General features: G+C 34.3%; 1 protein-coding gene across 1 annotated transcript in view; it reads left to right on the forward strand.

The window, feature by feature from the left end:
- The window catches only part of LOC145127823 (putative MO25-like protein At5g47540), a 50,944-nt gene extending 24,619 nt beyond the window's left edge, over window positions 1-26,325 (forward strand). Inside the window, exons 2-11 of the mRNA XM_079062945.1 lie at window positions 18,428-18,585; window positions 18,683-18,801; window positions 19,098-19,172; window positions 24,585-24,678; window positions 24,883-24,942; window positions 25,026-25,094; window positions 25,182-25,280; window positions 25,375-25,419; window positions 26,065-26,164; window positions 26,261-26,325. Of these exons, the coding sequence (XP_078919071.1) occupies window positions 18,428-18,585; window positions 18,683-18,801; window positions 19,098-19,172; window positions 24,585-24,678; window positions 24,883-24,942; window positions 25,026-25,094; window positions 25,182-25,280; window positions 25,375-25,419; window positions 26,065-26,164; window positions 26,261-26,325 (884 nt within the window). The remainder of the gene's footprint in view (window positions 1-18,427; window positions 18,586-18,682; window positions 18,802-19,097; window positions 19,173-24,584; window positions 24,679-24,882; window positions 24,943-25,025; window positions 25,095-25,181; window positions 25,281-25,374; window positions 25,420-26,064; window positions 26,165-26,260) is intronic.
- The last annotated feature ends 610 nt before the right edge of the window (window positions 26,326-26,935 follow it).

Raw genomic sequence — 26,935 nt, forward strand, 5'->3', positions numbered from 1 at the left:
AAGAATATAAGATATTATCGTCTCATGATCACTCGTGATAAAATCCATGAAGTGGTTCAAATGAGCGTGGGTTGAATCCAATACTTAAATCTTATTCCAGGAGCACTCATGAATATTGTAGCCACTTTGTCCTAGACAAACTACTGACCCATTCATGATAGTCTTGCCTCAATACCTACTTCCAAAGTATGATCGACTGTGGATGGTTTGAATAACCTAGTTATTCGGGAAGTTAAAACATGCAAAGTGAAACACAAGAATAATACTAACCCTATATGGCCCCAAAACTTTTGAGCCATATTGATTACTCATCATTCATTGTATAATCTTTCGAATAATCAACTTAATACTTGAATTAAAACAATAGTTATGTCATGCTCCAAGCATGCACACTGTGTTCGTCTAAACGATAGTTATGCCATGCACCAAGCATGCACACTATGTTTGTCTATGGTCCTTAATTGTGAAATAGATCAATTGAAAAACATTTCAATGATGCTCATTTCAAAATTTCAAATCCTTATTGCAAGTGTAAGAATTCCAAATTCTTGTCATTGCTAGGAAGTGTTAGATTCTAAACTATCATGCAATGATTCTTTTGTAATGTCTAGGTGCTAAAAGTCACAGAGACATGACCAATGATATTACAAAATATTCCTTTGGATATTGTTACAAGACAATTCCATGAAAATGAAGTCTCAAATTCAAAGTACATTCCTTTGAACATCCTTCTTGCATAAAAGTTTCTAACTTTCTCATCTATTGTTCAACTCCCAATATGGAAACATTCCATATTTTCCATACGACAACTCATTATTAATAGGCTCCTGTCTATTCATAATAATGTCAATATGGTCCTTCCATTACTATACTTCCAAATGTCCTTAAGCGACCAATCTTTGGCGAACCTTAGATTGTCCTTAACAGTTGTTCAACCACTTTAGTCATGTCCGGTTCTATTCCTTTTTCCCTCTTAATGCCCTAGGCATTTGGAAAATTAGAACACGAGAATATTATAGCATATGCAATCGATCTTATACCCGAAGCATATGGGATACGATTCATAATGTTTAACATAAATACATGATACTTAATCATTCTTTTGCTATAATATTTCTATTTGCCATGTTCTCAAAATTTTGATTATGAAGAGGTATGCCGTAATCATAACTAAATTTTGAGAACGCAATTAACCTTTCCATATATAGAATTTCCTTATGTTGAACCATTCGAACATAACATTCATATATATTTTACTAAAATTGATTAAAATCTCAATCTAAGCTTTTAGATTATGAAATGAAGTATGAATTCCTCTCCCTTAATTATAGTAAAACAACTTTTTCAAACCCTGCAAATTTGTGAATTGAAACTTTTGTTCTCTATAATTAACATTGCTAACTTGCAACACTTACCATAATAATTATGCTCCCACTTGCATTATAATTATTATCTTACTAGCATAACACTTATGCTCCCACTAGCTTTGACATGTACTCAGAAATCAGTTGGACTTCTAGAAATCAACACTTTGTTGACTTTCTTACCATAGTTCAGATTTCTGATATGAGATGCTTTGATAAGACTTTATCTAGGCTTCTCAAACTCATACACCTTTCCTTAGATAGCTCACATGTGTGTCTTAACAATTTTTAGAACTTATAACAATAAGTCTCAAATGTTTAGACCCTTTGCTATTTCTCACAATTCAAATTATGAAGAGGGATGTCGTAATCATAATTGAATTGGAAGATACAAATATCGCAATTGCTATCTCCTTAAAATCTACTTAGTGAAAGCGTTTCCTCACCATCATTTTCACGAATCGGAGAGAAACCTTATGACACTTAGATTTTATGGTGTATGTGTTCCTATCCATGTGAATTTGTCATAACCATAATCACAAGACAACGTTAGTGACAAATCCAAACTCATATGGACTGAACTTGTTCAATCTTAATTTCTTGCCACCTGGCAGCACAAGGGCCTGCCATTGCTTCCAAGTTGTTATACAAACAACTGAGAACTCATAAAACTCACATGCACCATCAACCTTAACTGGAATGGGCACAGAAATAAGAATATGTCAACATGATAGATTACAAACCTCAAGTCGTGTGCTAGTGATAAACAATAGATTTATTCTTGATTAGTTCTTGAAACTTTTCAAGATCTTTAAGACTCCCACTGCCCTCTTGACATATAAGATTCTCTTGTCATGAATAATTCCTTGACAAATCGATTATTCAAGAGTTAGTGCGGATTCTTATCAAGACAAACACTTCACACAATTGGTCTTAGTTGGTCTTTGTTTTATCCTAAAACATCACAACTTACCAATTTCAAATGTACATGAGTAGAAAATTTTTACTCTACATTTGATAAGTGTTAAACCTTTCTTAACATTATGTCACTCAAGGTTACAATCTTGGAGTATGACTCTAAGACTTGTTTTGGGAATGAAGTATGACTCATCTTCTTGACTTAAACCATTTTCAACAATTCACGATCCCTCTTCTTAGCCATACAAATGCACTAATATGTCTTTAGAGGATCAATTGTGATATGGTTTTTCCATAACCATTAAGATGATCATAAAACACGATACTAAAGTACTCTCCCATCTTTTCAGATTGGAGCAACTTTTATCTTTCTGGCTAATTTGATTCTTCTCATTTGTTCTGCCATACATTGAACCTTTTTCAATGTTTCAGAATTATACTTAAACTTGTAAGCATAACCATGTTTACTAAACTTTAGTAAATCATGACGAATAGTCTTATCGATCTTTGTGGTGGATGTTGACCAGCGCACACCCAGTGTACCTAATCCTCTAGTCCTTCACTTGACTCACATATACATGTGAACAAGGAATTAGTCTTAATTTACCAAAGATGAAAATTCTCATTCATCATACAATACAACTTGCATGATTCCAGGTTTCTATCCAACTGAAACTTGGGTGATGTGAATCTTTCCTTATTTGGCAAATCCTCGATACTACCACAAACGAAAGAATCAAATTCATATTGCTAACATAGAAACATACAAACATCATTTTTCACAGATGTCATTGCAAGGAGATATAATAAAATAAAACAAAATTTTATTTATTTATAAATAAAAAAATACGGAAAAACTTTTCCTTATAATGCAATTACAAATGAAACTATGTTATTACATATTTCGTAGCAATCTATCATAACTCCTAAGCAGCAGCTCAAAACTCCGATCATCGAACCATGCGATAGAAATCCATCTTCACGATCAGATTCAACATACTCTTCCTTTAAGCTTCCTTCCCTTTGCATGATCCTACAAAACATCAAAATGCAACCTTGTCACATCATGTATTAAGAATCAACAAGTAGGAACTTAATAGAGTTAGACAGTGGACTTACCTGTAGCAGAGTCAAACTTTTCGATTCTACATTTTCTCAGATCTTTTAGGTAGTCAGGGCAGCTTCGCAACCAATGCCCCTTTTTGGCAATAGAAACATATGGAGTCTTTGGGAATGGTACACGAGACAATCTCAGACTTAGCATTTCTCTTTCCCTTAGAAAGAGAAATCTTTTCTGGACTTCCAAGGTTTCCATTGTCAATGTCCATGGAAGTTTGGGGAGTAGATCTTCCAATCAAATTTGCTTTTTCAGTGCGCCAAGTCATTGCTGATTCAGCAGCAACAAGCAAATAGGTAAGATCAATAAGGGTCATGTCGTGGTCTGTCACATAGTTGTCCTTAATGAACTCACTATATGACTCAGGAAGTGACTGAAGAACCCATTCAACAGCCAACATCCTTGAGACTTCGACACCCAATACTCTCAGCCTGTCAATATGTGACTTCATCTCCAAGACGTGAGTACACACAGGCCTTCCATCTTGATGTTTCATTGCAAGTAGGACTTGAGTGACCTTGAATTTTTCAAGTCTTTGAACTTGTGTGTTAGGGAGAATTATTGGAGGAGGTGGAGGAAGTGAAGTATGACTTCCACGATCCAACCACGGGACATCATCTTCAAGAGGAAATCTTGTTCCAAAGATTTGGGAAGACCATAGTTGTCTAAACTATACATCTACAAATGGGAGAAATTCAAGTTTAGTTGACTTTAGTCCTTAATATAACACCCAAATGAAATATTAAGGCTAGGACCCAACACAATATTTTACAATTTGGAAGAGGGATGCCGTAATCCAAACTGCAAAATATTTGAAGGTAGGTAAATGACGATTTACCAATTTCCACCACGAAAAACGAAAAATAATTTTAGGTCTTAAGTGGATTGAAACTCCTAGATCTTTTGAGATTCATTGAACAATTCAATAGCATGTTTAAATCTCGATTATGCCCTTCAAGTTTGTGACTGGGATGCTGAGGATCACAAACAAGGTGTGAGTAACCATGCAAATTAGCTTGATACACCCAATGATACAACCACCTAATCAATGTGCCAGTTAACCACACACGCTCCATTGATCTATGATTAACATCAAGCTACCCTTTGCCACTCACTGTCAGTCCAGATTAGTGTGCCAGTTAACCACACACGCTCCACTAATCGGCTTAACAAGGTGCAAAGTGCAATTTCATGGGTTAGCACCTGTTAAGACCGTTGTCATACACAATTTAAACAAATAAAAATAATAAATAAACTGCTTTATTGCACTAACAGGTAGTACAGGTAAGCAAGGTCGGATCCTCAGGGACACGTCCTAATGTTTACACCTCTTTGCGTAAGGCGTGAACTAATTCTTGATGAATGCAATAAACATAAAAATGGGGGTTTATTTCTGAAAATTGAACTAATAGATATCAAAAATGACAAAAGAATAACTAAATTTAAAGTGGTGAAAATTCAAATAAGAGAAAGCGATTCCAGTTTCGCGGTGACTCCCCTAATCATATAATTAACCTTCAACACAATATTTGACTATGCACTTGTTTAAACTGCTACTAAAGTTCATTAACAAGCTCTAATGACCTCTATTACAAAAAACATTTAATCAAAATAAGTTCTTTTAATTAAACCTAACTTTTTACTAAATTAATCAAACAAGCTCTTGATTAACAAAGAAAAGTTGCATTAGACACAGTGCAATTCCCAGTAAAGTTCAATACCTCTCATGAGCTCGGAGGCGTTAAAACTTGTTTGATCGTTTCATATTAGAGTTAACCCTAAACTCAGAATTAATCTAATACTTGTCACTTTTTTACCAATTAATCTAGACAATTATGGATCTAAACAATTAGGTGACTAGAATGATTCATAAACAATTTAAGTAGCCAACAGAAATTGAAATCAAAAATCAAACACTCAATTTAACACAGAATTGATCAAACTAAACAATAATCATAGTCAACCATAGTGCCTAATGATTAATCATACGAAGAGGTTACGTCTTGCGAAACTGACATATGAGTTTTTAGCCTGACATGGCTAAAAACGGATTACAAACAGTAGAAATCGAATCTAAACGATAAATCTTACTAAACTACGAATAGAAATTGAATCATCTCCTTTAGATCTGCGTTCTTCACTTGAAACCCTCTGAAAATCGCCTTAGAATCGCCAGGAATCGCCAATTAGGGTTACTGGATGAGTATGGGGTTGTATTTATACGTCTAGCTGTCAAAACACCATACCTGCGATCGCATAGGGTATACCTGCGATCGGATGTATCACCCAAAACGTGTCACGAGCCTTTTTAATGAAGTACGTTGCCATTTTAATGCAATTTCACCAACCTGCGATCGCAAAGGCACAACCTGCGATCACATGTATCTCTTTTTCTAGTCTGATGAATTTTTTGGCACGAAAAAACCACAAAGCGAAGCTGCGACCAAACCTGCGATCGCAAAGGCATACCTGTGATCGCAGGGAGACAAGGTGTGATCGCATGTTTGGATTTTCGGCACTTTTGATCGTCGTTCCTCCATCCAAGCAGTTCTTGATCATTTCCCGGCATCCTTCCTCGGTCTAGACTCCAGTGAAGCTCCAAAGCATCCACTAACGCATCCCGAACTTGCGCAATCATCCATGTGCTCCATATGGCCCTGAAAAGTCATAACAAATGTGAGCAGTACGGGCATTCTACAAAATAATCATGAAACATGAAATACATAAGAATAATCGGGAGTTAGTTAGCCTTTTATAATGAAATACGTTGGAAATTGTGCTAAAAGATGCATATAAAATGCATCTAACAGCACCATATTCATATTTTCCTAAGTAACTAAGATTTGGGAATGTACAAGTGTTTAGTTATTTTATATTTAACATTATACTTTTAATAAAGGGAGAATTAAAGTCCTATCCTACCCGTTCGACTAACGACCCTCCACCAGTCAAGGAAGCGGTGGGTGAGAGTGGACACCCATTAAACTGCCATTTTATAGGCAGTAACCTTATACCTCCCTTATAGACCGGCTTCGTGAATGAGGCCTACTAACGGTAAGACTGACTTTGTTCTTATACATATATATATATATATATATATATATATATATATATATATATATATATATATATATATATATATATATATTAAACCTATAATATTATAATAGTATAAGGGTAGAATTTTAAACTTTAAAATTCTAGGGTTTAGAATTAAAGTATTCTAAAGTGACTTTACAAATTCTAAAACTTGAGGGCAAATTTTGAACTATTCAAAAACTTTTGGAATCCATAACTTACGATTTTAATATAGGTTTAAAAGAAAAGACTCTTGAAAATCCAGAACTTGAGGATAAGTTATGGAGTTCATAAAACCATTTATGGGAAAAAGACTCTTCAACTTCTTAACGTATGACTTTAGTGATTTCTTTAAAATAAAACTTTTCATTTTCCATAACTTGAGGACAATTATGGAATTTATCAAAATCATTTAGATCAAACAATTCTAACAAGAAAATCAAACAATTTGTCTATGATCTAAATTAAACTCATAAGAGCAAGACAATTCAAATCAAACAAATTTCATGTAATTAGCCTAACATATAAACTAATACAAAACATGAAACTTTGACAATTATCTTCTAAATTGGATAAGTATGATCATTACCACATCAAAAATAGGTTTATAAGTTCAAAAACAGTTTAGGGTAATGATCCTAGTGCAATTCCAGCCAAAAAACTCGAAAAACTGCATTCTGGACCGCCAACTCGTCAAGCCCATTACTGGACTCGACGAGTACAAGGCAAAATGCATGCAACTCGATGAGTTTGTCAGTGGACTCGGCGAGTCCACTGTCCAGACAGCAAAAAATTTGATTTTTTAAGCAGTTTTCATCAAGTATATAAGAAAACAAGCCTAGGCTCTGATACCATTGTTGGGTTTTGAGCATTCTAACACTCCTATGGTGTACATGCAGCCCTATATACCTTGGATCTATGTTTTCTCTATTATACATGCAAATATCAATTTTCCAAGGTATCATCCTAACTAGCATATTATGGAGTATATACAATATGAAATATAGTTAAATGACATACCTTTTGTTGTAGCTTGATTCCTTGGACCTTAAAAATCTTAGTGCCCCAAGTGTTGCACATCAAATGGTTCACACAACACCACCAACAATTGGAATAACTTGAGAGAAGATTATTACACTCAAAAATCGGCTAGCCCTCATGTGTCTATCATTAGTCACTCCTTAGTGCCAATTTCATGAGCTATGGGGCTTCTTATATAGTGTGCACATTAGGGTTACACCATGTAACTCATGACTTTCCATATTCCTCATGATCCATGGGTTTTAACCCCCATGGAGTATCCATGGGTCACCACATGGGTTTAGCCCAACATGAAGAACTATAGATCATAAGCCCACTTTATAAGAATGAATGATTTACCAAATCAATCCTCATTTATTTAATTAGTCTCTTTTGATCAAAAAATTAATTTCAAACTAATTCTTGATCAATACTAATTAAATAATATGATTTCATATTAATATATTAGAACTTATAATATATTAATAAATCATAAATATCCTCTTCTCACAAAAGTCTATCCAAATTGTTACGATGCTATGCAACCCAAATGGACCATGCTACTCTCGGGTCAAGTACATACCAATAATAGTTATGGGCTTAGACACCTAATCCAACATAGTGACCGATCCTCCCACATTTATAACAAGTCACTTCTCCATTGCATCATCCATAATTCTTTTTCTTGCAATTCTCACACCACTTGGCTTCACCACTACCCCCATACTTTTGGTCATCCAGGTTAGACTTTAAGAATCTTCCTTTTTTATCAGATATTGAGGACCCCTCCAGCTTCCTCTTTTCTCCTATCTTATCTTTTTCCAGACCCTTTTCCCTAAGTTGGGTCTCCATATTCTTGGCTGATCTAATAGTTGTCTTCAAAGTAGTTGCCATTTTTACCGTTGCACCAAAGTCTGCTGGCAATCCGTTAGCAAACATATCTATCTTGGAGAGTTCAGTAGGCACCAAGTATTATATTTTCAATTGCTCCAGGAATGCTTCCCAATACATCCTTATGGCTTCTCCCTGTGGCATTGTATTTTCCTATAACTTCCGCCAACTTAAAACTCTGATCTTTAGCTGTCTAACTGCAAAGACGATTTTCTGCTTATTGTTGCAGTTGCAGCTTTCAAATACCATTTCCATCTCCAACATCCAGTCCATAATCTCTACTGGCTTTAGGCTTCCAGAAAGACTTGGTGGCTTGGCACCCAAGAAGTTCTTATACATACGCCTATCCTTGTCAATTCTTATGTCTATGTTGTTCCTCCTTACCACTCGAGGTTCAACTTAACTCATAGTACGACTATAATTTCCTTCCTCTGACAGTTCTTCATTCAGTTCGGGCTTCACAACAGGCATAGTAGGTTCATGCCTAATCTGTTGAAGTAGATGCCTTGTATCTTCCATCTGACGATCCAACATTGCCTGTATCATTGCCAATGTGATAGGTTCAAGTGCAGCTGCTACCTCTAGTGCATGCTCAATTACTTACGGCTCAAGGTGTTGGTTACCGTTTCCAGATCCGCTTCGAGTTCTCACCATGTCAATCTATACACCAAATCAGACGTTTGGTGTGCGGTGAAGAGAATTAAGATAGGGAATGCTTGATAGACGTATTTACTTCGAAAAGTTACATGCTAGTTCTAATACCGAAATTAAAAGTTTAAAAACCCGAGCTCATTAAATTTCCAGATCCAGTTGGCAATAGGCTATAGATCCAATCAAACGATAGCATCATAAATCATATAAGGCATTTTATAGCATAAATCATTTATCATATAAAAGCAATTTAGGCTTCTTTCATAAAATAAGTTGGTGCTCGTGTCTATTCAGGTATATTTCCTAAATATAGCAAACACTCATCTCACAATCATCGCTTAGCATTCTAAGTTTAACTCTAGAAACCCTACAAATTTGTAGTTCTCTTAAACTAATGCCCTGATACCAACTGTGTGTAACACCGAAAATTTTCAAACAAAATTTTCATTTAAAATCACACAATTCTCATAACACATTTCACAAAATATCATTTATTTAATTTACAACTCGCAACTCCATAATTGTTTGATTAAAATCATGGATCCTCAAAAAAATAACTCTTTCACTGGTGTGTACAATCAAGCCGGTGCCTTCCCGCGATCCTGAGAAAAACCTGAAACACATAACACATAACACGGTAAGCACGAAGCTTAGTGAGTTCCTCAAAATACCACACACAGCTCATTAGCCACTCGAGGCTATAATACAGTAAGACCCTTCGGTCAATGTGTCTCAGTGGGACCCTCTGGTCCCATAACTCAGGTGGACCCTCCGGTCCTAACTCAGTAAGCACAGAATAATACACAGCATAAACCGCATAGACATAATGCATGATATCTCAGTACTCAATATAAATAAGACATCTCCGTCACACAAAGATACCACTCATGGTAAGTATAGTGAGAAGACTCACCTTGACAGCAAGCAATCATCCTCGCACTCAAATATCGAACTATCCACCGCCTAACACATAGGGTAATTATCTCAATAAATAATCGATTCTCAACTCTAAGTAAACCAAAGGTTATTCTTCCTCTTTCTAACTCTTGAAGTGGGTAAAAGACCGTTTTACCCCTCCATGGTCTCCATTACTCATGTTTAACCAAACCCTAAAGTCAAGAAAAGTCAACTCGAGTCAATAGTCCATGTTTGACCCGACTCGCCGAGTGCACCTATGTGACTCGTCGAGTCTACTCGTTTCCTCAGACGTCTCGTGAAGGTCCAACTTAGCTCATCGATTTGACCCCTAACTCGTTGAGTTATCGCATGATCAAGCTCATCGGGACAAACCCTAACCGACTCGTCGAGTCGGCTCATCGACTCGGCGAGTCCATTCAGAATCGTTTCTCATTCAGACGATTTCAAGGCAGAAAACATTCCCAAACTTTAGATCTACGTTCTCAGGGCTCGATTATCACATAAAGTCACGAGCTTTACGTCCATGCATGGCATATGTTGCTCTAAATGCCAATACGACTCTAACAAAGATGTTTAACCACAATAACTCTTATATGGTTGAATAAAGCTATAATCTTTGGACTCTCTGGACCTCACAAGGTCCATATTTGAAGTCTAGGCTTCCTAATAGACTCCATGCACTTATTGTCCCAACAAAAGGTAGAAAAAACCCTAACTTCCATAGTCATGAGATCCAACTAATAAGATGAGAAAGGTGTAGGCTTTATACCTTCTACAGAAGCTCCACGTGAAAAAATGCTAGATCTCACTACCTCTTCTCGTTCCTTGCTCGTTGCTCACTCCTTTCCTTCCAAAAGATTCACCAAAAACACTTGATATTAGCTCAAACACTCTCTCTTAGCTTCAATGGCCGCTAAGGGTATCAAACAGGAGAGTTGGGCAGCTGGTGAGGCGCATTTGAGGTTATAAGTCCCCTTAAATAGGCCCAACCCCAAGAATTTAGGGTTTCCTCACACAGCACCAACTCGGCGAGTCGGCACACTGACTCATCGAGTCAGTTCATTTAACCCACGCGGATAACTCGAGTCTACTCGATGAGTTGGACTCACAACTCGTCGAGTCGCTCCATAAATCTCAGAATTACTCTTACAATGATATACCTGAAAATTCGGATGTTACACTGTGACATCCCCATTTTCACGGCTAGAAAAAACTGTTTTGTTTATGCTTATTTAAAAATCAGAGTATCCTTTTCGAAGAATATTGCGGGATTTGTTCCCAGAAAATATGATAATGATATTATCAAAGCATTTCCAAAGAAATGTATTTTATATGTATTAAAACATTGGGATGTCATCGTTAAAACAAAAACATAAGCATAATGAAATATTACAAGCCTTACAGTAATTAAAATAGTGGCCTAATACTCCTTGAATCTCTCAGTAGAATATATCTTTATTATCGCTACCTGTGATACCATAAACTGAGTAGGTCAGGTTGGGAAACCTGATGAGCACATAGGGTTTTCAACCCAAAATAATATAATTATTATGTTTAATAATCAAACAATTAACCTAATTTCTCATCCCCATTATCTTGTTTATTCTTAAGGATCTACCCTAAGGATCATCTATGCTGACAGTCTAGTTCAAGGATTCCTCCATGATACTTGTCAGTAGGTATCACACCCCCAAACCGGAACGGCGGAAACTTTCGGGGGTGGATGACGTCATGTACAATATCACAATAATTGAATAATAGTAATCAAAGCAACAACAACCATTGTATTGATAACATAGTATTTACATTGTATTCAAAATATTTCTTGTTTAACATTAATACTATAGCAAAAGATAACACGAGATGCTACTATGATCCGTCTTTGAGACGCCAGAGAGGGTACCTATCTACTAACTTTCCTGAGAATACAAGTGGTTTGAAAAAGTGTCAACATTTAAGTTGGTGAGTTCATAAGTATTTTGTTGAAAAATATACGTTCTTTGTTATTGAAAACGTTAATGTATTCTTCCAGAAAATCCAATATTTCCTTAGTAAATAAATTGTAGTCTTAGTACTTTGAGATTAAAAAGTATAAGTTTCATATATCTATAACATGTGATTCGAGGTTCTGATTCATGTAATTGGTATGACCCGTACTGTTATCTCCTATGATTAGTTAGTGTATACAAAATATATATAATCAAAATCGAACGGACAGTCGATTGGGTGATTCTTCCCTAAGCCCACAACTAAACAAGGAACAGGACGAAAGGCGGAAATCACACATTCCACTGCCTATCGGACCTTTATTATATATAATCTTAACGTATATAATAAGTAATCATAGACTTTAGTAGAAAGAATACTCGATATATGTTTTCTGAACTTCTGTTCGTACCATATTAGTAAATAATATAATGTTTTGCTTTTCGTGTAACTATGTGTAAATCTAGAAATTTAGTACTTACAAATAATGTAATATAGTTTTATTATTTAAATAAAACCCTTGAAAATATATTTTCCCTGAAATCCGAATGTAAGGTTAATAATCAAATAAAATTATTTGATAACATATTATTCGTTAATTAGTCGGTGTTTTCTCCTTGTGAGTTCTTATAACCATACTAACCTAGTCGGCCTAATCGCGACGTTTTCAAACGTCGGAATGTTAACGACATTTGTCACCCCAAGCCTGCCGGTCTGACTGTAGCTAACAGTCGGGATATGGGATTGTCAGTCCCAAATAGATCTATATACAAATATCTCGCTCTCCTTACAAGAGATTCTGGTTATAAAGTAGGACTTTTACCCGTACTTAGATAAGTACACAAAGATGTCTCACAAATTGCTTCAACGTTTTTACGAGTAATAACTGAAAACCCTTTTTGTTTATATGATAATTTGATCTTTGTAAAATAGTTCCTTTGTTCCATAAACTATACCTATTATAGTTTATAAGTTTGTTTCTGTATTGTAACCTGAACTTTGTAAAATAGTATCTTTGTTCCATAAACTATACCTATTATAGTTTACAAGTTTGTTTCCGTGTTGGTGTGAAAACCGTTGTGTCTTAACATGTTTTGTAAATCATTTGTAAATTCAATAGTAACGATATTTTGCGTATTTAGTAAATTTCACTTTTAATTTCTTATTAACGGTAAGAAAACATAATAAGAAATTTATATTTTTAAAACACAAAATTACTTGTGTTTTACTTGTATTCCCCCCTAAAACAATTTAAAAATCATGAAAACATAGGGGTATGAACTCACCTTGTGTGCGTGTTTTTGGCTAGATATCGAGAGGAAAGCGGTGACCTTCGTTTTTAGAGTACGTTACTATAGATGTATCCTAACATATTTAAATACACAATAGTGTGTGAATAAGATGGTAATAATCATTAGACGTTTGCATAACACTTGCTTTAAATGGACTTACTATGATTTCTTAAGGGAAATGGCTTGAAGAAAGTATGTCTCCAGGAGGTGTTGCTCTTCAAGATTTAAGGAATTGAAGGGGAGTTTTGAGAGAGAACTGTGGGTGATTTTGTTTGATGGGGGGGGGGGGGTAAATGAAGAGTGAACTCATTTAAGTTACTTAAATGTGAAGGAAAGATAGATGGTGAGGTGATATTTTCGTTAGAAACTGTATTAAATCATCTTGGGAAGTTAAATTGGCAAAATATCTAGATATTTGAAGGGTGTTTGCGGCCATTTAGGAGGTGTTTTAAAAATTGATTTCGGTCCACAAAGAGGTGATTTCGGTCACCTTTAAACCGAAAACCCCTTTATCTTTAAATCAAAACCGTAAACTCATTTCTTTTAGCTTCTTTAGACTGAAATCTAGGTGTTCTAGAAGTGTAGAACCGAAAATAACTTTATACTTTGATTCCTTAGGCCGAAAACTCATAGTTTCTAGAAGCTTAAGACCGGAAACTCTATTTAAGGTATTGTTTTATGGTTTAAGGTTTAAAATTTTGCCATAGAATAATTTATTCTAACATAAATCAATTTAGGTTTCAAACTATGCTTAGTTACTAGCTTATAAACAAGCCTTCAAGGCTATAGAGGATACAATGCAACAAAGATTACAATGTGGTTTTCACTAGTACTTGGTTAGGTTTTAGACTTTGCTAGGTCTAAAATTTCTCAGTTGTGATAGTAGGTATTCTTCAATATTTATTCCTAAGGATTTGTCCTAAGGAATAGGCACGAAGTCCAACGCTCCCAGGGTTTAATAGGTACTAAGTCCATAGTTGCTAGTGTTTATCTATAGGGCACTAAGTCCATAGCTGCCAAGGATCATCTCCTTTATTGACAATATTATTTTAGGGAGTCCACCCATAATACATGTCAATGGGTTTTTAGTGTACATCTGGTGAACACTTAATTCAAAAACACCTACAGGCTGCGAGCCTGCTAGCGTTCCACTAGACTGTCTAGAATAGTCTGTGGTTGTCATCTATACTCAACTAGATGACGTCATCTTTTAAAGTCAAGTCCTCTCATCATCAATTTCATCTTTCATCTATCCATCTTTACTCAATATATTTATAGGTATAAAAATACATATACAGTTTAAATCAAGTAAAAACATATATAAATCGTTCATCTAGCATAGATATCAGGAACACAGATAATAAGCACATATATTATGTATTAATATTAGATACTTCATATCTCTGTGTAAGATGAAAGTAACTATGCACTCACTTGTTAAAGTGATGATTCGAAATTCGGACAGCGCTTCGCTCCTAACAACTGTATTTTCCTTTGACAAATTCTAGTATCATTATCACTAAGTCTTAGTCTAATATTTATCGCGACTAATTATCAGTCTAGATTCATCATTAAATCAAAGTCTACTTCAAGATCTATCAAGTAAGGAACAACTAGGTAGGATCATATCGGAGGTAGGGTTTCTTTAGTCTACGAAGTATACTGTTTGGAAATTCCACTTTAAACACCTCACTAAATCCAGCCTAGACATCATCCCCGTAAGTAGATCAATCGGCATAACGACTTGGAATCACTGCTAAATCTTGTTTTATAGGTTCATAATAACGATAATGAACTTAAACATAAGTTATACTTAAAGTACGGTCTGCATAATTCAACTTACAAGTGGTTTAGCAGGAAATCTGACTCTGCACGGGCATAACTTCTAAACCGAAAGCTCTATTTCTCGGGGCTTTGTGGCACTCTGGAGCTTCGTTACTAACACCTAGGAAGTGCTAGATAAAACCATTAAGACTTGCAGAGGGGTTGGGAGAGAGTTGGATAGAAGGGTGTGAAGACTGGAGTGATTTTCACCATCTATTTATAGGCTTGAAATGGGTCGTACGCGGGACGTACTCCAACATTACGCTGGCCGTAATGTGCCACATGTCACCATCTGATCGCAAGCCTTGGGGAAGAAGCTGTGGTTCTAGATTGCACCACGTGTCGCCCTCTGGTTAATCCGAAAATTAATTATCTTATAAAATATATAATGTTTGCATACGAGCTCTATTTTTGATGTTCTTTATATCCACACGTAGCTATCGACGTGATCTACAACTTTCGTTTAGACTCTGTCGGCTAATTTTGATTTATTTTTAAAGTTATATTTTAAGAGGCTTAGATAGTTAAAGTCCGTTAAAAATTCATAACGTTGTCATCCGACGTCAGTTTTCGACTGTCTTTATATCGTTGAGCTCCTATTAACGAGATCTTCAATTCTCATTTAGATTGTGTTGACTAATAATCGATCGATCTAAAATTCGATTTCCGAGCTGTATACCGGTACACTGAATATTCGAAAAATCATAACTTCCTCAAATGAAGTCAGATTTGGACGTTCTCTATATGCACGCTCTCGGTTTAACGACTACTACGACTTTTTTTTAGATTACTAAGGCTAAAAAGTATTTTATCAAAAATTTACTTTTTACGATAAGCGGAGTCGTGCCGGTTTAATTGCGAAACTTCGACGGATCATAACTTCTTCGTTATAAGTCGAATTTCAACGTTCTTTATATGTACGGAATCCTTGTGACATATACTATAACTTTAGTTAAGATTATTTATTCTAAATAATCTTCCATCAATAATTCATTTTTAACGTTTATTATCTCTAAATTGACTAGCTCGAATCTGCGGACGTTATAATCTTGGGATGGAGGCTGATAAAGGGAAAGGTCTTGGGGCTATAATGGTGCTTAAATATTGAACAAACCTGAAATATTAGAGTTTTGGTATGAACCACGTACACCCAGTGTACGGAAGTACGTGCAACGTACTGGCGCGGGTCTCAGTACGCCCAACGTACCAATGTGTATGCCCAATGTACCCAAGCAACACCCAAAAGTCACGAAATTTCCCTTGGGACCCTTCTTGCTAATAATTCATAACTCAAGGGTCCAAAAGCAAATACCTGGAAAATAGATGTTATAATATATATATATATATATATATATATATATATATATATATATGTGTGTGTGTGTGTGTGTGTGTGTGTGTTTGTGTGTGTGTTAGAATGCTGGAAATCGGGGGGTCATGACCATCTAGCTCTCTCATAGCTCTGCCTCTAAATTAATGTTTTTTTTTCAATTACGAAAAGAAAAAAAATTGCGAAAAGATACCTGAATTTTTCTGAAGAAGCATTTGTAGTTATAAACTCATTTTTTTCATACTTCCATCCATGTGGAATGACATAAAAGTCATTTGTTAATTCAAACACCTCAATTTATCATACAATTTCTCATTCATATTCAATCCGTTTTGGACGCGCGATATATCAAAACAAATGTATCATGGATGAGAACATGAACATATAATCATTTGTCCATTTTGATTATATTTATGGTTTGAAATTCATGATGAACAAAGGAAAAAAACTTTTTTTTTAAATTGGTTAAAACCAATTTTCCAACAATATCTCAATTTGGTGCGACGTCATATGAGTGTCTACATATGTTGAAGTCTCTCTCTCTCTCTCTCTCTCTCTCTCTCTCTCTCTCTCTCTCTCTCTCTCTCTCTCTCTGTGTGTGTGTGTGTGTGTGTAAGGGCTTTTTTGAAGAGAGAATCATAAACTTCACGTATATCTTACATGGTATTAGAGTCGGGATCCCGTACCCTCATGGCTAAACATATCATTATCAATCCACATATAGCCTCCATCTAGGGGGAGGGGGAGTGCTAATGTATTGCATATTGCTACAATATGGTCCTAGAAGTGTCTCTATATGTTTTCGAGTCCCCTGTCTTTATAATAGCTTTTCTGGAAATGTTGGACTTCATATGTATCTTACAAACTATAACTGAATTTCTTTAATTTAGTCCCACCAAAAGGGTAGAAGGTGGAACAACCCATTCAAAGACTAATATACCCTAATTATTCCTTCCATCACATTCTTCTTTCATATCTAACATTCATAGTTCATCTCAATCTGCCTCCTGTTCCTGCTACCTCTCCCCCTAGACTTGTTTTTTCTTCTTCCATATAAATACCATCATATGTACACCTAACATTGTCATGTCTAACCTGCAACTCATCTTTATATAACTCGTATTATTAAAAAAAGTAGGTGCAAAAAAACCTCCCCACCCACTGTTCTATTGTTTCCACTTTATGCTTTCCTTTAGTTAATTGAAATACTTATAATTTAGTTGATATATACATATTAAAGTAGAAAATCAAAAATTATTCGACAATGACAATTGGTGGTGGGTGATCATCATCTTCAAAACCAATAAATAATAATCATGTAACTTAATATCAGTTCGTAATGTTTATATATTTTTTTATAATTTACTAAATTTGATATAATGTTTCATTGATAATTAATGTGGTAAAATATTATTAGTAACAATTTATGAAAAAAATATTATAGATAATTTGGTAATTTTATCATCTTGTTTTAATCATGTCTTAACTTAATTTATTAATTAACGCTAAATTAATAATCTCATCAGTCTACTACTTTTCAGTTTTATCCCTTCCCATCCCATCCTGTACCAAACACTACAAAGTATAAAGATATACTAGTAGCTTATTTGAACCCGATTTTATATATATATATATATATATATATATATATATATATATATATATATATAACAATTTTTAATTTTAATTTTAATTAATATTTTATTTGAATAAAATATAACATCTCACCCAATTTTAATTAATATTTTTAATTTTACGTATTTGATAAATACAATTTATAATATCTTTAAAAAATGTTTTTATTCAATTAATTAATTTTTTATTACCATTTATCTTTAGCTTATTAAATTGTGCAATCATTTAAATGTGTATTTTTCAGGTAGAGCAGAAGAAGTGTGTTTATGCCTTAGTTTTTCATAATAATAAATGAATATTAGATATTATTATCGTGTTTTGTGAATTTTTAGGTAGTTGCCATATATAATGATAGACTTTTTACTTGAGAATCTATTAACTTATTATTATGTTCAGACGAAAGATGAGTTGAACTCATTAGTTAAGGAGTTAAAGTTGATTCTCTACGGTGATGATGACTCCGAGCCTTGTGAGCAAGCATGTGCACAGTTGACTGAGGAGTTCTTTAGAGAAGACACAATGCGTCTTCTCATTATCTTTCTTCCCAAGTTGAACTTGGAGGTACATATTCTAACCATTACTCTCATTTGCATATATGGATTTTGTAGTTTCACTTTGATATATGATTTATTTTATAAAAAAGACTCTTATGTGATAGGCCCGTAAAGATGCAACCCAAGTTGTTGCAAGTTTGCAAAGGCAACCCTTGCCATCACGTTTCCAAGCTTCCAAATATTTAGAATCCAATCTAGATCTTGTTGATATTCTGATATCCGGGTATGTTTGCCAAGTCTTGTAGCTACCTGTTATATTATTATATAAGGTAATCTTGAAAAATCTCAAGAGCATTTACTTTTGTTTGCTTCTTTATTATTATGTTAAATTGTGCTTAAATCTATTACTAATTTTGTGCACGGATTTGAGTAAAAACCTTTTTTGTTTTATAATCAAGTCCTAGTAAATATGATGTCATGTCGAATAGAATTATAACATGCATTCTCTTAGCTTATGTTGATTCCATGTAATCAAAATTTTAACATTTACTTTACAACTTACAACTTGTATTCTAATAGGTATGCAGATCCTTTATTAGCTCTCCATTATGGAAGGATGTTAAAAGAGTGCCTACGTCATCAAGTTGTTGCCAGGTAAGCAACACATAAATTATTAGAATTGAATATACATGCATATATATCTGTAAACTAAAGGATAATAGGAGACATTTGAATAAAGATTACATAGAATCTATTTAGTTGATTGTAGAGATAAGGATCCTAACTTATTGGGTTTATCTTTTGTCCCTGTTATTATATATATATATATATATATATATATATATATATATATATATATATATATATATATATATATATATATATATATATATATAATAACTTATTGGGTTTATCTTATTGGGTTTATCTTTTGTCCCTGTTATTATATATATATATATATATATATATATATATATATATATATATATACTAGATGTAAAACCCGTGTATTTCACGTGTTGATTATATATATATATATATATATATATATATATATATATATATATATTAAAATGTAAATAATATGTATTTTTTAAAATAAAATTTTGAAATAAAGAATGAAATTTTGAAATAAGAAACATATTAATTCCAATTTAGTATATAATATTTATTACATTTGATAGTTTACATATATAAGTATAAGTATTATATGGGATTTTAATTTTAAAATTTGAAAAAAAATCATAAATTGACATGCGGATATTATTTATTTAAAAAATATTACAAAATAAAAAGTGTCAAAACTAATTAGAGATTGACATGTGGCAAAATTATCTTCATTTATTATAGTGTGTGTGTGTGTGTGTGTGTGTGTGTGTGTGTGTGTGTATATATATATATATATATATATATATATATATATATATGGGATTTTACAAGACATATATACTTTTCCACTTGGTATCAGAGCCCGATCCCTAAGGGTTTCCAATGCATTTAGAAGTTCAGATCGTCGCCTTCTCCTCATGGCTTCTTCTTCCACTAATGTAATCAATTCAGCCAAGATCGCCACAGCCATTACCTGGAAACTCATGCGCACCAATTTTCTTCTTTGGAAGGCACTGTCGTTCCTATTTTTCGCGGAGTTCAACTGTATGGTTTTCTAGATGGAACAACTAAAGCCCTAACAACCAAGATCATTGTCGATACCGATGATGCAACAAAACAGGAAGATAACCCCGATTATGCAACATGGATTACTTAAGATCAGGCTATACTTGGAGGCCTGCTATCATCCATGACTGGAGAAGTTCTCTCGTAACTCACTCGCTGCACAGACATGTCCAATCAACTATAGACCTCCCTTCACATAATGTTTGATGCGCAACATAGCGGTAATTCAATTCAAATCCGCACACAACTTTCGGATACCAAGAAGGGAGATATGAGTGCTTTTGAGTATTATCAGAAGATGACAGGACTTGCGGATACCATGGACAATATTGGTCATGTCAAGACTAATGAAGAAGTCATTGGATATATTTTAGCTAGGTCCAGGCCACAGAGATCTATTCGCAGCAATTACAGTCCTTAGTAATCAGCAAGAAGTGAAACTACCTAAGTTTTATTCATATCTAATTGCCCATGAGGCTCAATCGATGGCAACCAGAGGCCTCACAGAGTTTGCTTCATTTGTCAACAGTGTTACTAAACAAGAACCAACCAATCCACGAAAAACCCACAGTAATGAAGGGTACTCTAGAAATTCCAACAATTATTGAGGTGATAGTCAAAGAAACTATTCTCGAGATGGAAATCGTGGCCATAGACGTGGACTTGGGAGATACTATGGTGGCCCAAGGTTTCAAGTGTGTGGTATTCCAGGTCACATTGCTTTGGCATGCAGAAATCGATTCAATCACTCTTATCAAGCCGAGGAGTATCGTGTTGGAAATAGTGCCACATTTGGTAACTACAACAATGATCCAAACTGTTACATTGATACTAGAGCAACAGACCATCTCACAAGTGATCTTGATCGCTTGTCTCTACCTGAGCGCTATCATGGAAAAGATTAGGTCCAAGTAGCAAATGGAACAGGTTTGCATATTTCTCATGTTGGTCATTCACAAATCTATAGTTTGGGTCGTTCTCTTGTTCTTAAAAATGTCTTGCGTGTTCCCCATATTAACAAGCATCTTCTTTCAGCTGAAAAACTTGTTTCTGATAATAATGTTTTCCTTGAAATTTACCCACATGTTTTCTTTGTTAAGGATATATGCACGAAGAAAACACTTCTAATCGGTAAAAGTAAAAAGGTTATGTTTCCAGTGCCGATCAAGCATACCCCTCTTTATGTTGGAGCCAACACTAAAAGTTTCCTCATCACAGTGGCATCAACGTCTTGGTCATCCTTCCCCGACAGTTGTCAAGTCAATTTTGAAGTCTACTAAATTAGATTTTTCCTTTAATAATGTGTCATCTGTATGTGATGCGTTTCAACGTGCCAAGAGTCATCAAATGTCTTACAATAATTTTGTTCATGTTACTTCATCGCCACTTGAGCTTATCAACACCTATGTTTGGGAACCAACTCAAGTGTCTAATGGAGGTTTTCGTTATTATGTTGGTTTTTTGGATGATTATAGTCATAACACTTGGATCAATTTCATTAAACGTAAATCAGATGTTAAACAAGTTTTTTATGACTTTCAAAATCATGTTGAGCAACTCTTAAATACTAAAATTCATAGTGCTCAATCCGATTGGGGTGGTGAATACCACAAACTTCACAAATATTTTCAACAAACTGGTATTTTGCATTGTGTGTCATGCCCTCATACTTCCCAACAAAATGGGTTGGCAGAAAGAAAGCATAGACATATTGTTGAAACCGGGCTAGCCTTGTTAGCTCACTCTTCACTCCCACTGTGTTTTTGGGATGAGGCTTTCTTATCTGCTTGCTATCTTATAAACTGTATGCTAAGTCGAACTATAAACAACTCTACTCCTATCACACGACATCTCAAAATCACACTTGATTACACCTTCTTCCGAAACTTTGGATGTGCTTGTTGGTCAGGTCTTCGAAAATACAATCATCGCAAACTTTCTTTTCGATCCACTTTATATGTCTTCCTTTGGTACATTTCAATGCATAAGGGGTATCAGTATCTAGATAGGCAAATGGGTCGAATTTATATTTCACAAGATGTAATATTTAATGAGCCTCATTTTCTTTTTGCTTCATCCGTCATGAATGGGACTCCATCACCCACTGCTATGGGTGCCTCGTTTCCTCAAAACGAACCGAGTATCATGAATGAACACATGAGAAAGTATGACTTATCATTATTGTTAGTTAACCAACCTGATACAGCTGCAGCTTTACCTAACAATAACAAGAGCCAAACAAGACCGGACCATATGACGCCTTTTCATACAGCTCAACAGCCATCGTACCTTGCTACTGAACATAATAATACAACACCGACTTCTCCAGATATGTCAATCGTCATGCCCTTCAACAATGATCATAATTCAGCCTTTCACAGTAACGAAGCTGATGCTAGTACTACTTCTCAATCTGCTGCAATGTGTTGTTACACTGAGTCAAGCAGGGAAGCATTTTCCTAAGACATACAAGGTTGGAACTGTTCGGTATGACCCTACTAAGCGAACATTTTTTGCTGAACCCAATTCTCATCTGGTGACATTGTCTCAACCTGAGTATCGTCTAAAAATGGAAGCAGAATTCAATGCCCTTCAAAAGAATAATACTTTGGTCTTGGTTCCACGTCCCAATGGGATTAACATCGTTGGCTGTAAATGGATATTTAAACTTAAACAAAATCTAGATGACACCATTGCCAAACATAAGGAACGTCTGGTCGCTAGTGGGTTCACTTAATAATATGGTATTGATTACCAAGATACTTTCAGTCCTGTTGTGAAGCCAGCCACAGTTCGGTTAATTCTTGCTCTTGTTGTATCAAAAAATTGGCAATTTCGATAAATTGATGTTAGTAATGCTTTCCTTCATGGTTTATTAAATGAAGATGTTTATATGAAACAGCCTCCAGGGTTTGAAGATCCTAGTAAGCCTCACTTTGTGTGTAAACTTCAAAATGCCATCTATGGTTTAAAACAGTCACCTTGTGCGTGGTTCTCACAACTTAGTGATAAATTACATCAGCTTGGTTTTTGCTCCTCCAAGGCTGACACCTCTCTTATTATGTTCATCATGGGAAGCATACTATCTACATGTTAGTGTATGTGGATGACATTGTCATTGATGGTTCCTTTTATGGGATTATTGATCAGCTTGTGTGTAACCTCTCTAAATCCTTTCCTATCAAAGATATTGGCAAACTCAACTATTTTTTTGGGAATTGAAGTCACTCACAATTCGGGGGGAATTACACTGTTGCAACATAAATATGCCTCCGATCTTCTTCATCAGGCTAATATGGCGAATTGTAAGAGTGTCTCAACTCCCATGTCAATCACCGATAAGCTCACAAAAGACTATGGCAAACTGTTAACTGAGGATGAAGCGCTCAAGTATAGAAGAAACATAGTTGGAGGTTTGCAATATCTCACCTTAACTCGACCCGATATTTCCTTTGCTATAAACAAAGTTTGTCAATATCTATCTAAACCCAATGACATGAATTAGGAGGCTGTAAAACAGATACTTAGATATATAAAGGGCACGATTACCACAGGGCTGCACATTCGAAAGTCTAATTCTAAATTGCTAAGTGTGTTTACAGATGTAGATTGTGATGGATGTCTAGATTATCGCAGGTCAACTGGAGGTTTTTCAGTGTTGTTTTTCGACCAAATCTAATCTCATGTTGTTCACGTAAACAGCCCACAGTTTTACGGTCAAGTATGAAAGCAGAATACAAATCTCTGGCGAATAGTACAGCTGAAGTAACACGGGTACAATCCTTACTTAAAGAGCTTGGAGTTTGTTAACCGAGACCACCTGTATTATGGTGTGATAATCTAGGAGCTACATACTTAACTGATAATCTGGTCTTTCATGCACAGACAAAGCATATAGAAGTTGACTTCCATTTTGTTAGAGAGATGGTTGCAATGGGGGCACTTGATGTTCGATTTATCTCAACCAATGACCAAATAGTTGATGGATTTACGAAACCAATTACACGTAACATTCTGGATCGATTCAAGTACAATCTTAACCTCGTTACGGTTCAGATTGAGGGGGAATGTACACTAAAGAATAATACGAGACGTTTGAATGAAGATTAGATAGGATCATTTATATTTAGTTGATTGTATAGATAAGGATCCTAACTTATAGGGTTTATTTTTTGTATCTGTTATTGTATGTATATATATCATTCCATATTCGTGTGGGATTTTACAAGGCAAATATACTTTTCAACTATATCAATATGATGGGTAACTTCATGTGGAAAGAAGAAATCAACATGTTGGGAATTCCATTAGAGAACTCTTTTTCTTATATTATCTTTTCTTCTCCATGTTCAACTCTGTTGTTCCTATAATTTAATAATGTTTCTTTTGCAGTTATATATTAGAACCAATTCAACTAAAGAAACTTTTTGGTTACATACAACTTCCAAGTTTCGATATTTCTGCAGATGTCGCCGATGTATTCAAGGTTGGTAATTTGAGATACAATTATGAATTGTTCTAATCCATATAAGTATGTAAAACCACTCACAACTTCATTAATATTTAGTATATGGATTATGCATATTATGAAGCTTTAAATAGTTAGACAAGGATAACAAGTCTTCTTAACAAAATCTTGCATCTATTATGATTTTAAAGTAGTCTGATTGTCATTTATGATTCCTCACAGGATCTATTGACTAGGCATAAGTCCACTGTATCCGAATCACTATCCAAAAACTATTCTTGGGTAACAATCTCTTCTATCTTTTTGATGGTATGGCAAATATTTTTATTGGTTACTCTGGGAAAAAATTATGTGGTTTTGGTTAGTTTTTTACAGAATTTAACGAGAAACTATTGAAATCTTCAAACTATATCACTAAAAGACAAGCTGTCAAGGTATGTTACTTTAGTTTTACAATAGAAACATTACATGGGAATATTGATGTTCATTCAAATGATTACTTTTGGATTTTAACTTAACAGCTATTAGGAAGCATATTGCTTGATCGTACAAATTCTGCTTTTATGAGACGCTATGTTAGTTCAAAAGACAATCTGATCATTCTAATGAATCTTCTAAGGGTAATATATTATCTAAATGTTTGGATACTTGGTGGCTTTGTATTAAAAAAAAGACCTAAAAGTTGAGATATTAGTATTAACATTGTTGATGCAGGATACAAGTAGGAGCATCCAAATAGATGCTTTTCATGTGTTTAAGGTATCCATGTACACACACATACACACACACATATATATATATATATATATATATATATATATATATATATATATATATATATATATATATATATATATATATATATATATATATATATATATATATATATAGAGAGAGAGAGAAATAGATTAAATGAGAACTTAAAAACCAGATAAGAAATCCACTAAAAATGAGAAATTATTTTTCTACATAATCTTTTGCAAAAACATAATAGCAATATTACACTTACAAACCCTTTAAGAGAAGCACCCTTAAATTTTTTTTGTTACACGTACGAAAAAAAAGTTTGTTTTTCTTGATTTTTTTCATAAATCTCTTAGACACATTTTATTAAAAATTTGGGTGTTTGTTGTTTTGAAAAATATTATGTAGAAAAAAAGTTCTAAGTTTTTATGGTTTTTTAGTTCTCACTAACTCAAATCTCTCTCTCTCTCTCTCTCTCTATATATATATATATATATATATATATATATATATATATATATATAGAGAGAGAGAGAGAGAGAGAGAGGGAGAGAGAGAGAGACACACACATATATATATATATATATATATATATATATATATATATATATATATTCTATTTTTCTTGGTTCGTGACATTTGTTGTTATATATTTGATAGCTTTTTGTAGCTAATGAGGAGAAGCCTGTTGAAATAGTAATCATACTTATTACCAATAGAAATAAGCTTCTACGTTTACTTGGTGCCTTTGTCTATACAGGTATGTAGGGTGGTTCTCAATCAATCAAACTTGTCTCTAAACGAAAACTACTGTCATTACTATATCTTATTGATCTTCTTCTTATGGGCGTTATAGACGACCAAGTGTTTGAGACAGACAAAGATCAAGTGGTCAACGAACTCACTTTACTAAAGATCTAAAACCAACTAAGACAACACATCATTTCCTTGGACATTTTGTGATTTTAAGTGTGGTAGATAACGAAGAAAATTCATTTTGTTTATTATCACAACCAAAATGGCCTAGGATCCTCCTAAAAGAAACTGAAATGATCCACATAAAAGTGACATTACTTGATGTTGTACCAATTCCTATGATCGGTGGTAGTTTAGCATACATTTTGCAAACATATTGTCAAAACATGTGAAGGGATACTTCAAGTAAAATAAAGATTATATATTACCCACCAAAAAAGAAGCCAACTATACACCTTATCTGCCTTAGGCTTATTACATCTAATGGAATATATCCTCTTTTCTAGACCATCTTTCAAATTATATGACCAAGATCCAATAGAGAAATATATTTGGTTCGTATTATAAAATTTAAATTTTTTCAGTCATTCCTAGCTAACAAAGAGCTACCGGTTTTTAAAGAGACATCGTACATACCCCAAATTGTTAACATATGGATGATAAATAACTAAGTAAAACTATTTTTTGTCAAAGTTAGGTAAACAATAAATCATATATAGATAGGACATACTATTGGGGTTTAAAGGTTACAAAAACAACGTGCAATCAGAATTTC

This window comes from Lactuca virosa, chromosome 7 (assembly GCF_052849685.1).
Source record: "Lactuca virosa cultivar CGN04683 chromosome 7, Lactuca_virosa_CGN04683_v6, whole genome shotgun sequence".
Lineage (NCBI taxonomy): Eukaryota > Viridiplantae > Streptophyta > Magnoliopsida > Asterales > Asteraceae > Lactuca > Lactuca virosa.